The sequence below is a fragment of the Megalobrama amblycephala genome, linkage group LG17, assembly GCF_018812025.1.
Source record: "Megalobrama amblycephala isolate DHTTF-2021 linkage group LG17, ASM1881202v1, whole genome shotgun sequence".
Classification (NCBI taxonomy): Eukaryota; Metazoa; Chordata; class Actinopteri; order Cypriniformes; family Xenocyprididae; genus Megalobrama; species Megalobrama amblycephala.
In genome coordinates, this window is record NC_063060.1 from 14476047 (window position 1) to 14493753 (window position 17707).

General features: G+C 37.9%; 2 protein-coding genes across 3 annotated transcripts in view; one reads left to right on the plus strand and one right to left on the minus strand.

The window, feature by feature from the left end:
• The window catches only part of LOC125250165 (voltage-dependent R-type calcium channel subunit alpha-1E-like), a 59145-nt gene that overhangs the window by 11585 nt on the left and 29853 nt on the right, over window positions 1-17707 (minus strand). The gene's annotated exons all lie outside the window — the stretch shown is intronic.
• On the plus strand, window positions 635-7746 carry LOC125250159. 2 transcript variants are annotated; one of them, XR_007180737.1, is made up of 3 exons: window positions 635-853; window positions 953-7317; window positions 7417-7746. XR_007180737.1 is itself a non-coding variant. In XM_048162577.1 (2 exons), the coding sequence occupies exon 2, from the start codon at window positions 1116-1118 to the stop codon at window positions 7008-7010; it is 5895 nt and encodes a 1964-aa protein (XP_048018534.1). In that variant the 5' UTR covers window positions 635-853; window positions 953-1115; the 3' UTR covers window positions 7011-7746. The 2 variants fall into 2 exon arrangements, 1 of the variants encoding a protein (XP_048018534.1); XM_048162577.1 differs by having other exon boundaries at window positions 953-7746.

The window sequence follows — 17707 nt, forward strand, 5'->3', positions numbered from 1 at the left end:
CTGCAGCAAATGCTTCATATTTCACACACTATGAAAGAAAAGGCTTCATGCCGAGTCTATGCTCTGTTCTGAACATCTGATCGCACTATATGCTCATGCAACTTTGTTGTCCACATCCTCAAGATACCGGAAAAGATGGACACCCTTAAATGGTTAGTTCACCCAAAAATGAAACAAAAAAAAAATCATCATCATTTACTCACCCTCATATCGTTCCAAACCCGTAAAGACTTTTATTCATCTTCGAAACACAAATGAAGATATTTTAAATGAATTCTGAGATTACTGTCGCTCCATTGACAGTCCACGCAACTGTCAATGAGTTTGAGATCATAAAAAAATAAGTTCAGAAAGAGATCGTAAAACTAATCCTTATGAATTGTGCAGTTTAGTCAAAATTTCTGAAGAGACACTATCTCTTTATATGATGAACAGATTGAATTTAGGCTTTTATTCGCATATAAACATTGACTTCACTGCACGATATCCGAAATTAAACTGAAATCAAGATGTGTCTTAGTACGATTATGAAATAAAAAATAAAATAAACATTTAAAAGTAAAAACAAACATTAAAAAAAATATTACTTTGTGATTCAATAAATTCATACATTAAAGGGTTAATGATGTGTTGCTCTTAGAAATCAAAATTGTATTTTTCCTGTATTATTTTAATATTTTATTTGTATATATTGTTAATTATTTCCCCCGGGACTTTTATTTTGAAATCGCGATCTGATAGCGCTGAAGTGCGCATGTTCTAGAACGGGCAGAAACGAGAGAGAGACAAAGATGACGCAGCACAGCTCATATATGCGATCTTTTAACAGTTTATTCTTGGAAAACATTTGACTGTAAGTAATTTACAAATTTAGTCAAGTTATAGATGTTTGTAGCAAGCGATTTAACTGCCTGTAATGTTTATTTACATATTTTATTTTCTGTATTTGCAGTTTTACAGTAAAGAATAATAACCAAGAAAAGTACGCCTTGGGACTTTATTCTAAATGTTCACTATCTGTCTAATGGAGCACAGTCACGTGCTATAAGGGCAGAATAGTAAAAAGTCAACATCACAGCGGAATAAGCTTAACAAGATCACTGCATGAACAGCTCATGATACTGCGGTCTTCTAAGACAGTTCCTCCCCCTGAAGATAAAGTGCAACGCACAATGGAGCAACAACAAGGAGCAAGCTATCAACCAACTGAGGAAGGGGAGCATATAAAGACGTTCACAGAGCCTCTTCAGCAGATTGAAATACGATCTCGATCTTCCAGGTCATCATCAAAAAGATCAAGCACAAGCTCAGCAGCCATGAGAGCCCGAGCAAAAGCAGTTGCAGCACGCGCTCAAATTGCCTATGCAGAAAAAGAAGCAAATATGATAAAACAAAAAGCGGAACTTGAAGCAAGTATGTTGAAACAAAAAGCAGACTTGGAGGCAAGTCTACACATCTTACAAGTGGAACGTGCAGCAGCAGTCGCTTCAGCTGAAGCAGCAGCATATGAGGAAGAAGAGGAAGAGCTTGAAAGTGGCAAACTTCATGTAAAATCAGTTCCTGACATGCAGCCAGTCAATGTTGCTCAGCGGACCTGTGAGTATGTACAACAGCACTCAAGAGAATCTTTCACAGAACACCCATTCAATGATGAGCCCGTAGAAACCAAAGTTAAGCCACCATTGACTTCAGTTGTGGCTGGTGTTGATTATACCCTGCTGGCGCCACCTAGTGCAGATATAGATCATCAGCGTCTCTTAAGCCAAAAGAATGGTGCTGTAAAGAAAGAAACAAAAAATGAGAATGATGTGAAACGAACATCATTTCATCATTCTTCACAATATGTACCAGAGACACAAGTTCCATCAGATCTAACTAAATATCTGATTAGACGTGAAATGGTCAGCTCTGGTCTTCTGAAATTTGATGATTGCCCAGAGAACTATTGGGCATGGAAAGCTTCTTTTGTTAACTCAACTAATGATCTGAATCTAACAGCCAGAGAGGAGTTGGATTTGATGGTGAAGTGGCTAGGAAAAGATTCCTCTGAACAAGTAAAAAGAATAAGATCTGTGCATGTTCTTAATGCAACAGCAGCAATTAGTATGGCTTGGCAGCGCTTAGAGGAGTGCTATGGAGCACCTGAAGTGATTGAAAACGCACTTCTAAAGAAAATTGAGAATCTACCGAAATTGTCAAACAAGGACAACCAAAAATTGAGAGAGTTAGGAGATATTCTTCATGAACTGGAGTGTGCAAAGGCTGATGGGTACCTTCCGGGTCTTGCCTATCTTGATACTCCACGTGGGGTTAATCCAATAGTGGAGAAATTGCCCACAAGCCTCCAAGACAAGTGGATAGTTCAGGGGTCCAAATATAAGGAGGACCATCAAGTAGCATTCCCACCCTTTGTCTTTTTCTCACAATTTGTGAGAACTCAAGCTAAGATAAGGAATGATCCCAGTTTCACATTTTCCACCTCTAGTAATCAATTAGCATCAAGCAGAGCCGAACCTAACAAATTCAGCGGAAAGAGTGCTATATCTGTACATCGAACAGAGGTGCTATCTCAGACGTTAGACCAGCAGTATAACCAGCCTCAGAAACGAATTGAAAGCCCTGATCGACTATGTCCTATTCACCGCAAACCTCACCCTCTCAAAAAGTGTAGAGCCTTTAGAGAGAAATCAATAGAGGAGCGCAAATCCTTTCTAAAAGAAAATCATATCTGCTTCAGATGCTGTGACTCTACCAAACACATTGCGAAAAATTGCAGAACTTCAATCAGATGCTCTGAATGTAACAGCGAACGACATGTTGTGGCTTTGCACCCAGATTCAACAGTCTTGATTTCAGAAAAGCCTGTCAAGGAGAAAGAACAATGCGGGGAGCAGACTGATAGCTCACTCACCTCAGTTACTTCAAAATGCACAGAGATATGTGGTGAGTCCAGTCATGCAAGATCATGTTCTAAAATTTGTCTGGTGACAGTGTATCCTGCTGGCAAAAGAGAGAAAGCAGTCCGGGTTTATGCTGTCTTGGATGAACAAAGTAACAGATCTTTAGCCAAGACAGAGTTTTTTAATCTTTTCGAGATCAAAGCCAGCTTTTCCCCATACACTATTAAGACCTGTGCTGGGGTAAATCAGACTTCTGGACGGAGAGCCATCAACTTTATGATAGAGTCGATAGACGGACGAACAAAACTCTCACTGCCAACCTTAATCGAGTGTGATATGCTGCCGGATGATAGAACAGAGATTCCCTCTCCAGAGGTTGCTCAGCATTATCTGCACTTAAGGCCAGTTGCAAATCAAATCCCTGCAGTTGATCCCGATGCTCCTATTCTCTTACTTTTAGGAAGAGACATTCTGAGGCTGCACAAAGTTAGAGAGCAAATAAATGGACCCAATGATGCTCCATATGCTCAGCGACTGGATCTCGGATGGGTGATAGTTGGGGAGGTATGCTTGGGAACAGCGCATCGCCCTTTGAGTGTGAATGTCTATCGAACACATGTGCTCAGTAACGGTCGCACATCATATCTCACTCCTTGTCCAAAACAGATTCAGGTGAAGGAATGTGTAGATGGAACACCAAAGCAACACTACATGTTACCAGATAACAATGGGAAATCAAGTTTAAGGAAAACAACCGATAACTTAGGCTGTGCAGTGTTCCAAACAACGCAAGACGATGACAAACCTGGTCTTTCTGTGGAAGACAAAACTTTTCTAGAAATCATGGGCCGTGATGTCTTCCAAGATTCTGCAAATAGCTGGGTTGCACCATTACCTTTTCGCTCTCCAAGGTCTCGATTGCCAAATAACAGAGATCAGGCTATGAAACGCCTCATATCACTGCGCAGAACTCTAGATAAAAAACCTAAGATGAAAGATCAGTTCATTGAGTTCATGCAAAAACTTTTTGACAATGACCACGCAGAGAATGCTCCTTCTATAGACAAAGAAAAAGAGAGCTGGTACCTTCCTATGTTTGGTGTGTACCACCCGCAAAAACCTGATCAAATCAGGGTTGTGTTTGACTCGAGTGCAGAGTTTGAAGGCATGTCACTTAACAAGGTATTACTCAGTGGGCCTGATTTAAACAACACACTCCTTGGGGTTCTTATGAGGTTCCGCAAAGAGAGCATTGCAGTGACAGCGGATGTACAGCAGATGTTTTATTGTTTTGTTGTAAGTGAAGACCACAGAGATTATTTACGGTTTTTGTGGTATGAAGACAACAACCTAGACAAAAGGATAACTGAGTACAGGATGAAAGTCCATGTATTTGGAAACAGTCCTTCACCTGCTGTGGCAATTTACTGCATGCGATGTGCTGCTCTGCAAGGAGAAAACGATCATGGCTCTGATGCAAAGCACTTTGTGGTGAGAAATTTTTATGTTGACGATGGACTGACTTCAGTTTCCACTCCTGAGGAAGCCATTGATCTCTTTAGAAACACACAAAAAATGCTTGCAGAGTCAAATCTTAGATTACACAAAATTGCATCTAATAGCAAAACAGTTATGGAAGCATTTCCCAAAGAGGATCATGCCAAAGACTTGAAGGACTTAGACCTAGGAGTTGATGATTTGCCTGTCCAACACAGCCTGGGTCTCTCTTGGAACCTGGAGACTGATAGCTTTAACTTCCAAGTGAATCAAGAAGAGAAGCCATTTACGAAAAGGGGTGTTTTATCCACAGTGAATAGTCTATACGACCCACTTGGATTTCTTGCTCCGGTTGTAGTCCAAGGAAAAGCTTTGCTCAGAGAACTTTCTTCTGAACAAAGTGACTGGGATGCACCTCTTTCAACTGAAAGACAAGCAGAGTGGAACGAATGGAGATGTTCTCTAAAGACGTTGGAAAATTTGCAGATTAAGAGACCGTATGTACCTGTTCCACTGTCTGCCACACAAAGGAAGGAATTATGCTTCTTTTCGGATGCCTCCACAGTTGCAATAGGAGCAGTGGCTTACCTTAGGGTAATTGACGCTGATAACCAATGTCAAGTTGGGTTTGTCTTAGGGAAAGCAAAGTTAGCCCCTCGTCCAGCTCACACCATGCCTCGCCTGGAATTGTGTGCGGCTGTGCTAGCAGTAGAAATGTATGAAATTATCAGGGATGAGATTGATGAGGAAATAGACTCAGTCAGGTTCTTCACGGATAGCAGGATAGTCTTAGGATATATCTATAATGTCACCAAGAGATTTTATGTATATGTAGCAAATAGGGTAGCTCGGATAAGGAAATCAACACATCCTGGACAGTGGTGTTATGTGAATACCAACAACAACCCAGCAGACCTTGCCACCAGAGCTGTATCAGCAGAACGTTTGCAGTACACATGTTGGTTTTCTGGACCACAATTTCTACTCCAGAGCAATGCCCAAGAATCGGCTGAGACTTTTGAATTGGTGGAACCTGATGCTGAAATTCGACCTGACATTTCAGTCCTGGCAACAAAGATTTCTGCAGCTCAGTTAAGCTCTCATAGATTTGAGAGGTTCTCTAACTGGAAGACTCTCTGTAAGTCAATAGCTCGACTAATCCATATTGCAAGATCCTGTTGTGGAAAAACAAATGAGGCTCATTGCAAAGGTTGGCATTACTGCAACAAACCCTTTAGCCCAAGTGAGTTGACACAAGCCACGAATACAATCATACGCTGTGTGCAACGCGAAACATTTATGGAAGAGTTTGAGTGCCTTGAAAATAGAGTAGTCCTTCCAAAGCAAAGTCTCCTCCAAAAATTAAATCCAGTAATTGATGATGGTTTGCTGAGAGTTGGAGGTCGCATATCTTTATCAGACCTGTCTCAAAGAGAAAAGCATCCTCTCATTATTCCACAGAAACATCATATTGCCACCCTCCTGGTAAGACACTATCACAACCAAGTAGCACACCAGGGACGCCATTTTACTGATGGAGCCATTAGAGCTGCCGGATTTTGGATAATAGGGAGCAAACGTCTCGTTTCCAACATCATTCACAACTGTGTTATCTGCCGCAAGTTAAGAGGAAGATTGCAGACTCAAAAGATGGCAAGTTTGCCGGCAGATAGACTGTCTACTGAACCACCTTTTACTAACGTGGGCATCGACGTGTTTGGCCCATGGAGCGTAGTCACACGTCGTACAAGAGGTGGCAGTGCAGATTCAAAGCGCTGGGCAGTGATTTTTGTGTGCCTGTCTGTCAGAGCAGTGCATATCGAGCTGATTGAATCTATGTCTACGTCAAGTTTCATCAATGCATTGCGGCGATTTTTCTCCATCCGTGGCCCAGCAAAAATACTTCGATCTGATAGAGGTACAAACTTCATAGGTGCCTGCAAAGAGTTGAAAATCAATGTGAATGACCCTGAGTTAAATAACTATCTCAGCGACTCAGGATGCACATGGATATTCAATCCACCCCATGCTTCACACATGGGGGGATCTTGGGAGAGACTCATTGGAGTTACTAGACGAATTCTGAATGGTATACTGATTCAAAAACCCACACGCCTCACACATGAGGTTTTGTCAACTCTAATGATGGAAGTTATGGCAATCATCAACGCAAGGCCTTTAGTACCAGTGTCAACGGACCCAGACGCACCTGAAATACTCACTCCAGCATTGTTGTTGACACAGAAACTAAATGCAGTTTTAGCTCCTGAGGGAGAATTTGATACAAGTGATCTCCATACAAAACAATGGAAACAAGTGCAATGTCTCGCCGATACCTTTTGGAAAAGGTGGCGAAGGGACTATTTGTCAACACTGCAGAATCGCAAAAAGTGGATTGATGAGAAACCAAATGTAAAAACTGGTGATGTCGTGCTTTTGAAAGAAAGTCAGGTACCAAGGAATAACTGGCCTGTTGGACTTGTTGTAAAAACCTTTCCAAGTGCAGACAAAATGGTTCGTAAAGTAGAACTGAAAATTGTTGACCAAGGAACCACTAAATTCTTTCTGAGACCAATCTCAGAACTAGTTGTTCTCTTTTCTCAGGAATCGTAGAGACTTTCTGAAAGTTAAACGCAAGACAAAGTTAAATGTCAGTAAATAGTGGCATAATTTCATTATACCATGCGGGGGAGTGTGTTGCTCTTAGAAATCAAAATTGTATTTTTCCTGTATTATTTTAATATTTTATTTGTATATATTGTTAATTATTTCCCCCGGGACTTTTATTTTGAAATCGCGATCTGATAGCGCTGAAGTGCGCATGTTCTAGAACGGGCAGAAACGAGAGAGAGACAAAGATGACGCAGCACAGCTCATATATGCGATCTTTTAACAGTTTATTCTTGGAAAACATTTGACTGTAAGTAATTTACAAATTTAGTCAAGTTATAGATGTTTGTAGCAAGCGATTTAACTGCCTGTAATGTTTATTTACATATTTTATTTTCTGTATTTGCAGTTTTACAGTAAAGAATAATAACCAAGAAAAGTACGCCTTGGGACTTTATTCTAAATGTTCACTATCTGTCTAATGGAGCACAGTCACGTGCTATAAGGGCAGAATAAATGACATGTTTTTACTCCAAACTCACTTATAGCGTCATTCAAATGTGTTTGAAATAACTTCCTTTTGTGATCTGATGTGGCTTCATATCATAGAATGAGGCATAAATGCTATTATTTTATATTAGCAAAGTAGTCAATGAGGCACCATCAGACTTTTTTCCTTTTTTGGGGGTACGGGGGAGGGAATTACAACTTGAACTTTAATTTCTACATTTCCAGAACTGTTTATTTCACACCGACATAATAAGTTGTTCTGCAGTTAACTGTACTAAATGATTATATAAAAATAACACTTTTTTTTTTAAATTTTTTTTTTTTACTTTTTTTCTCTCAGTGGATGAAAAAGATTCCTTGACAAAAATTAAGAAATTACCACCACAGATTTTTATAATAATAATTTAATATTTTATAATAATATTTTAGACCTTTGTACTTATTTATAGGAAAACGAAGTGGAATTGTCAAGTGCCCAACCGAAATGGATGGATGTTGTTTGGATTGTGAAAACTCAGTTTTTAAATCCTAACCAATTATGAAATCTGTTTTTTCACAAATCTCAAACATGCACACACTACAACTTTTGAAAATTATAGACTAATTTGTCGTGATAGATCGCTGTAGCGCCTCAGCTCAAGAGGCTCGTAAACCGATCATCTCTTCCTACTAGTTAATTTATAGCATCAAATAAACATGAATGAACATGAGAAGGAATGTTGTTTCAAACGCGGAAAGACGTTAATACACAACATTTTTTTGAGTTTAACTCCTGACTGCTTTGTCGGACAAAATGGCACATTCGGCGTTCTGATTGGTTAGATCGCTTGTCAATCAAACTCCCGGCGAAGGGTCAATTGCGAGGTTTGTTCATTCACGATAGAGACGAGGCGTTATGAGGTTTGATTGACAGTTTGAGGATCCAATGGAGTTACGAGCTCTTTTAAAATCTGCATATAGGCGTAAATTTATAGGAAATTTACGCATATAAACTGTTATGCTGCCTCAGAAGTATGTCCGAAATCAGTTTCATGAGGTGCCTTCGTGCACAAACGTTGCCTTACAAGTCATAGATCCTTTTCAAAGACTGTGATGACGCGTTTTAACGGTCATCAATATCGTAAATCCTGCAAAACAAATTATATTTTCTTTTTAAAAAAAAAAAACGTAGGTACATTTATAACACTATACTCAGTGTTATATTACCTTTGCATCAAATTACAAAAATCTAGTTAACGCTGCTGTGAGGGTGTTTCTAATACAGCGGCTATGGAAGTGACAGTAAAAATGAAATCTTTCTCTCTTCTGACTGCCATTATCAATCGCTCTCTATTTTTTTCCTCTTTTTGAAAGTTGTGAAAACACTATTGGGGAGTTTTTCTTTTGCTATTTGAGCAAATGGAAACACAAAAAATTAATGTATTCTCTCATTCACTGCTATAGAATTTTACCCAACTATGACGACTTCCACTTCTGAGAAACCCGGAAACGTGAAAAAGGTCTATTGCCTCCTGATAAGGCAGCGAGGCAACAAGTCTGCCAAGATTTTCAGATGCAGCCTAGGTTTCTGCCTTAAAGCGACAATAACTGTGGCATATAGCATTTATTTTATTTTATTTATTTTTTGGCATTTGGTAATTTTCCACAGCACACTTGACATCCTGTCACGCACACTAGTGTGCCTCAGCACAGTGGTTGGGAAACACTGGTTTAGATGAATATAATATGCTGCACGCTTTCCTCTCAGTAATAAAATAAACACAACAAAAATGAGAAAACGGCAAGCATGTTTTTATAGAAAGCATAAGAAAAGCATCTGATCATAACAACATGTGTTAGCAGGAGCTCTGCAAATTAGCACTCCAGTAAAGTCACGTCATGTTGATTTATATGGCATTTTATTCAAAAGATTACTTAAAAGCAAGCAGCTTTACAGTATCAAACATAAAAAACAGTGTCAGTGCCTCATTTCATCAGAAGCACACCTTCATTTTCTACTATAAAGTGGCTATCCAGTGTGTTCATGTTTTCACCCGCGGAGATCTTATCTTGGTAAACTCAACATTTGAAATGAGTCAGAAGAGTTCCATGTGAAAGAAGCACACACCTACTATTTCTTTTTTGTCACGGACAAATGGTAGTACAAAGGTGTCTTGCAGATGGAGCTAAAGTTTCCTAAGAGTTCGCTTTGGCAAGCCATTTCAAACTCCCAAAACAAACACAAAATGAACTTGGATTCTGGATTTTGAAAAACCGACTTTTACGATATGGACTTAACAGTAATGCAACAACATGTAAGTAACTGTTTATTCTAATGCCTGTTCTGATATGTAATGATTCATGTAGTCAGATGTTCTTTGTCTATGTGTCAGTACGTTAAATCAAACCAGTGACTAAATGGTCAACCTCACATTGTTTCTCACAGTAGAATGAAAATAATCTGTTATTTAAATGGTGATTAAATTATATATAGAAAGCAATCAAAAAACGCTCCCTTTACAGTCGTTGGAGCTGTCAATCAAACAGCGTAGTTATAATGAAAGCATTGCATTGACAGCATTTGCCAATACTGAACCGGCGTTCTGACGTTCCTAAAAAACTAACATATTTTGAGATGACTTGACGCATCATCCAATATATTAGGAAATCTGAATATGAATATTTTAATCTAAACTCATAATCTATAATATATAAATTATGTATAATCAGTAGCTGCACTTGGCAACTTTGGTCTCTTCATCACCATCTGTGGTTGAAGCATAAAACTGCATGACACTTGTGAAGGACTTATTTGAAGTCAATAGTGTTTCAGAACTGCTTTTCTGTGCGGATTAATCATCATGTTCATATCAGAGCAGATACTGCTCCAAGACCCACTGAGAGTAGGTTGGAATACACTACACAACTTCAACAATATGAACAGATTTTAAAACACTAGGGATCCACTTGCAGACTTTGTAAATAGTTACAGAGAAAATTGGGCGACTGAGGATGACACACTCAAGTCTTTCCAAACATAGCAAACTAATGCAGAAAAATGCACCTCATTGCAAGCTGACACATGAAAAACCAAAACAATATCTGTTTTATATCAGATTCTACACAACAACTACTTATTGTAACCATTTTGTAGCAACCATCTACAACCGATTGTCTACTTAAAAGATTTGGCTCAGCGCAATTATGAAATCGCAAAGGCTGCAATTTATTTTATGCGCAGCTTGTCAGTAAAGCACGGCTCTGTGATCAGTAGTAAATGTTGCTCCATCTGAAAGCACTCATGTTTAAGTCGCTTATAACATGCATTTGAAAAAGCAACACACATCAAACACCTTTCCAAACATGAGAAGCATTTATGGACCACTTGTCCAACAAAAGACATTTAATAACATGTTTTTACTCCAAACTCACTTCATAACGTCAGATGAGTGTTTACAGATTGACGTAAACGATGTCTTTACTACTTCTCTGGACCTTGAATGTGGTAATTTCGTTGCTGTCTATAGGAGATAAAAATAAAAAAAAAAAAAAACACTCGGATTTGATTAAAAATACATTCATTGTGTTCCGAAGATGAACAAAGGTTTGGAACGACATGAGGGTGAGTAATTAATGATAGAAATTAAATTTTGGGGTGAACTAACCCTTTAAGACCTGCTGCAGGTAAGTTCATTTAAGATGTTTTTTTAACTAATTTAAGACTGCTCTTATGAGGATATCGACAAAGCTGGCATAATTCTCTGTGTTATTGTTTGTTTTAGCGCGAAAGAGAACTCCATACAGGCACGCATCTTTCTGTGCAAGCGAGTCGAATGTGTGTCACACAGACATGACATTCACAGACAGCTCATTTGTCTTGTGGCACTTGAATGGTTTAAAAGCATGTTCATGAATTGAAACGCTAGCCAAATTATTACAGAAAAAACGGATGCTGCGATAACTGCGTTTGTGTGTGTGTGTGTGTGTGTGTGCGTGCGTGCGTGCGTATATATATATTAATATATATATATATTAGGGCTGTCAAACGATTAATCGTGATTAATCGCATACAAAATAAAAGTTTGAGTTTGTATAATATATGTGAGAGTAATGTGTGTAATTAATATGTATATATATATATATATATATATATATATATATATATATATATATATATATATATATATATATATATATATATACACACTAATTAATGTATATATTTAAGAGAAATATGTTATTTATGTACAAAAAATTTATTTATATATAATATAAATTATATAAAAATATAAATAAATACATATACTTGTAAATATTTCTCAAATATATACATGGATGTGTTTGTATTTATATATACATAATAATTACACACAGTACACCCACATATATTAGGCAAACTCAAACTTTTATTTTGTATGCGATTAATCGTGATTAATCGTTTGACAGGTCCCTTTATATTGGTCACTCTGAATGACGGTGCTTTCACACTTGGTTCGATTGCCTGGACCGAACCAGAGTTTGATCCACCCTCCCCCTGCCCCCACTGGACTGTGTTCACATTATATTATTTGGGTCCGAACCTCGGTTCGTTTGCGTCATCAAACCAGCAGCTGTTTACTCCGTTGCTTAGTAACGAGTAAAATGCATAAAGTTGCTCTCCTCACTTTTATATTTTTGTTTTTGAACCGTTGGTTTTGTTCATAACAGCACTTTTGTTCATAACGGGTTTTGCCGGGAATGTATAACGCTGAAGGCGAGCAGAAATGAGAAAGGCTACACTACAGCTCTCTGCTTGCAGCATGTCAGTCATGCTCGTCGGGAAAGTGAGTGAAACACACACACACATTTTTATCAAATAATATGGCATTAATAGTGGTTCACTTCCGCAATTTGGTACGTTTGCATTCATATCAGAAGCGAACCGTACCGGAGTTTACTTGAACCGCACTCCGGACCACTCTTTTTAAGCGGACTCGGGTACGGTTCACGGGTGCGCACTCGAGTTCAGAAGACAGTGTTCGCATCATCCAAACGTACTGAACTCTTGACGTCAATCAAACCCGGGTGTGCACCAAAAGTGCTAATGTGAAAGCACCCTAAAATTCATTTTTCCGGACATTTTTTCTCATAACAAAGCAACGACTTCTACACATAATTTTAATACCATTTGCACTCTGTTGATATATGATGTTATAAAATCATGACAGAATAAAAAAAAAATGTATACATTTATAACATTTTAAGATATTTTAATCACAAATGAAATGGCTGTATTAGCCTTTGGACGGTTAAACCGAATGACCTTTTGACACTTTAGAATCTTTAAAAATGCCTTTAAACCTTTTGGATTCAATAAAGATCTAGTTGTACAACCTTACATACTTCGGATGTCATAGGTTTGTTTTTTATTATTATCAAGGCCTTTGGACAAATAAATGACCCGTCGCACACACACACACACATATACATACATACATACATACATACCGGTACATACAGTGGGTATGGAAAGTATTCAGACCCCCTTAAATTTTTCACTCTTTGTTATATTGCAGCCATTTGCTAAAATCATTTAAGTTCATTTTTTCCCTCATTAATGTACACACAGCACCCCATATTGACAGAAAAACACAGAATTGTTGACATTTTTGCAGATTTATTAATAAAGAAAAACTGAAATATCACATGGTCCTAAGTATTCAGACCCTTTGCTTTGACACTCATATATTTAACTCAGGTGCTGTCCATTTCTTCTGATCATCCTTGAGATGGTTCTACACCTTCATTTGAGTCCAGCTGTGTTTGATTATACTGATTGGACTTGATTAGGAAAGCCACACGTCTATATAAGACCTTACAGCTCACAGTGCATGTCAGAGCAAATGAGAATCATGAGGTCAAAGGAACTGCCTGAAGAGCTCAGAGACAGAATTGTGGCAAGGCACAGATCTGGCCAAGGTTACAAAAAAAATTTCTGCTGCACTTAAGGTTCCTAAGAGCACAGTGGCCTCCATAATCCTTAAATGGAAGACGTTTGGGATAACCAGAACCCTTCCTAAAGCTGGCTGTCTGGCCAAAATGAGCAATCGGGGGAGAAGAGCCTTGGTGAGAGAGGTAAAGAAGAACCCAAAGATCACTGTGGCTGAGCTCCAGAGATGCAGTCGGGAGATGGGAGAAAGTTGTAGGAAGTCAACCATCACTGCAGCCCTCCACCAGTCGGGGCTTTATGGCAGAGTGGCCCGACGGAAGCCTCTGCTCGGTGCAAGACACATGAAAGCCCGCATGGAGTTTGCTAAAAAACACCTGAAGGACTCCAAGATGGTGAGAAATAAGATTCTCTGGTCTGATGAGACCAAGATAGAACTTTTTGGCCTTAATTCTAAGCGGTATGTGTGGAGAAAACCAGGCACTGATCATCACATGTCCAATACAGTCCCAACAGTGAAGCATGGTGGTGGTGGCAGCATCATGCTGTGGGGGTGTTTTTCAGCTGCAGGGACAGGACGACTGGTTGCGCTCGAGGGAAAGATGAATGTGGCCAAGTACAGGGATATCCTGGACGAAAACCTTCTCCAGAGTGCTCAGGACCTCAGACTGGGCCGAAGGTTTACCTTCCAACAAGACAATGACCCTAAGCACACAGCTAAAATAACAAAGGAATGGCTTCACAACAACTCCGTGACTGTTCTTGAATGGCCCAGCCAGAGCCCTGACTTAAACCCAATTTAGCATTTCTGGAGAGACCTAAAAATGGCTGTCCACCAACGTTTACCATCCAACCTGACAGAACTGGAGAGGATCCACAAGGAGGAATGGCAGAGGATCCCCAAATCCAGGTGTGAAAAACTTGTTGCATCTTTCCCAAAAAGACTTATGGCTGTATTAGATCAAAAGGGTGCTTCTACTAAATACTGAGCAAAGGGTCTGAATACTTAGGACCATGTGATATTTCAGTTTTTCTTTTTTAATAAATCTGCAAAAATGTCAACAATTCTGTGGTTTTTCTGTCAATATGGGGTGCTGTGTGTACATTAATGAGGAAAAAAAATGAACTTAAATGATTTTAGCAAATGGCTGCAATATAACAAAGAGTGAAAAAAAGTCTGAATACATGCTGCACCTCTGTACCTGCAGTTCAGAATGCTGATAGACTCAAAAATGAGGGGTTAAAAAAAAGGTTATGAGATAGAAACATACAGCAGGGAGCTGTCAGTTCAACATTATGATACTCATATTTGTTTTATCATGTCAAATGCAAAGTTTCTCCATATGTTCCCAGCAGACCTGTGAAGGAAAAAATATCAAATTGGCTCAGTCCCAGCAGATTCACTTGCAGCTAATCATTAATTTCAGATGAAATGAAAGCCACAAGCAATGGCCTACTGGCCTTGTTTCAGTTCCCAGATGAGTGAAATGACACATGTAGTTTTCTTTTAAGTCTGACTTACTTTCGCTGTTTTTAAAGAGGTCAGGTATGTTTGAGCTAAAAGTGTGTCAGATATGTAGCAGGGATAATTGGTTTGATTTCAGATTTAAACCACCATTCTAAGATCAGAATGTTAGGAGAAAAACTGGCATTTAAGGATGAGATGGAAAACTCTACAATTTTAAAAAGGGTGTGTACAGTTATGTGGATCTTTCAGGGCCAAACTAAGAGCAGCTGCTATGAGCATTCAGATATCACAACCATGGTGGGCCTCATTCATGAAACACAAGCAAAACAAATTTCTCTGTAAAAGCATTTTGCATTTAATTTAATAATTAGAAAGACTGGATTTATGAACATTTTACACATAAATATGTTCTGCTCATGTTTTATGAATGAGGCCCAGTGGATGCACTGTAAAATGTCTATAAAACCAGAAATTACACCTTTCATTGATGTGATGCGTGTTAAAATCAATGTCAGACCGTTTCCCACTTTTTAACATCTGTTAAAATGTGAAAAAAAGAACTGGCATGATTTGTCTTAATTTAATCTATTAAATGGATAAAAGGTAGGGTGAAAAATCATTTCTTGCTGTAGACACCCACATTACCTTGACAACAGGGAGTCGAGGTTTGGCTGGCTAGCACAGGCTGGAACTGCACCATTATGTGTGCAGTAAAGCATCTTTCTCCATTGACAGCCATTCAAAAGTAGTCATGTATTTTGACAAAATATCAATCATCTCATTATATTTCACTGGATGTTTCACAAGTGATGTTGTTTTTTGTTTTTTTGGAGGGCTTTTGATAGCATGAAATAGACTGTTTATTTCAAAACATGTTTTCTTTGCTGCTTGGACTTGATGCAAATATAGTGTGTTGCAGTTTAAACTGGTTAGATTTTTTAGGGAAATGAAAAGGCACAAATCTTTTATTCCCTCAATATCCTATGAAAGCGATGGGAGTTCCACCCCAAAACAATAGTTAGTTCAATAAAAAATGTAATAACTAAATGCAGCTGATATTCTACATCTATAGTTGTAAAAATGTCGACTTTCGTGATAATAACTGCAGGACATGCTTCTCTATCAGTGCACCTTCTTCAAAAACTGATCAGAAACTCTTACTTTAATAGATGTCATTACAGAAAATTTGATATAGATAAAGCTGTGTTTCTATCTAAAATTATGTTTAATCAGATTTAATGTAAACCGTCTGATAATGTCTACCCCAAAAATCGCACGTGTTTCCGTTAATGAGAAGCATATTGAGTGAAAACTGTATCATGACCTCATGTGATGAAGCAGATTGTAAGAAGGAGGGGGAGATCAACTTATTTATACTCTTTGTAAATTCTTCTTCTTCAATAAATACAGAAATAATTGAAATAGAATTGACAGTTTAAATTATTTCAGAAAATTCTAGAATAGAGCTACATGTTGTTTAGGTAGCAACGTAGTTTTGGAAAAAATGCCAATGTCTATGTTATTTTCCTCAAAACAACAATGTTTTAAAAAATGATAAACACCACATTTCAGCCCTTTTAACCATTGTTTAAGAAAAGGGATGAGTCATATTATATATTCTAGATACCTTATTATTTAAATTATTTTTGAATTTCAGAATGCACATTAGCATTCCTTTCCCTTAAAACTGGATTCACCTTTATATGTGTTAGTGTTCAAAGTACTAAACTGAGAGGTAGCCTTCCGAAACATTCTACAGTTTTCTTTAACCTGAGGGAAAATGTATTTAAAAGGTTTGTGTGACCTGTTAAACTCTGCATGCACTACAAAAGCAGATTCTTACACAATGTATCTTTAATTTGGCATAAATTACACAGGTTATCTCCAAGCACATATTATGTTGAATGAGTGAATTTTGCTTATTTTTCCTGGTGTGTTGGTGTCAATATAATCATTTGTTAAACAAATTAGATAGATTCTGTTTGTATATTTGTTTGCATATAAATTTGGTCTTCACGATGATAATTAGTACTTATTGTTTGTTTGGATTCTACAGTCCAGTTTTTGTATACTTCTGTCACAAGATCTGTTTCCGTCATAATTATTTAACGTATGTACGGAGTAGTTTGATTTCATCATATCCTCAGTCTAAGGTGTCCAATCCTGTTCCTGGAGCTCCACTGTCTTGCAGAGTTTAGCGCTAACCACAATTAAACACACCTAATCCAGCATCAAGGTTTTACTAAACATATTAGAAACTTCCAGGCAGTTGTGTTGAGGCAGGACAGTGCTCCTCCAGGACCATGTATGGACATCCCTGGTCTAAGCTATTGAGTCTTTTGGCTTCCTTGCATCTACTAACTTATGTAATGTCTTGTGTAAATGATGATAAACAAAAACAAAAGCACAAAATGTTAACTTGTGTGTTCTTGGTATGAAGAACACACATTCACTCGTCTGAACATAATGGGCTATACAATAATAGTGTATTTATTTTAATTTCTAACAAAAATATTTTAGCAAAATGTGTATTTTAGTCAGTGTATTTTTTTTTTTTTTTTTTGCACTTGAGATAAGGGACAAAACATGTTTTAGATATTTAAAAAATAAAAACTAACACTACATTATTAAAAATGTGTATTTTTGTAGACAAAGGTCTCAGATAATGAACCATGTAAGGGAACAGGTTTTTATGAAAATATTTTTCTAAAAATTAATATGTATTCACTTCATAACTTAATTCGTGTCAACTCCGCCAGACACATTAAAAAGCATGCTAATATAATTTAATCCATCCAAAAACAGTCTATTCAGTTA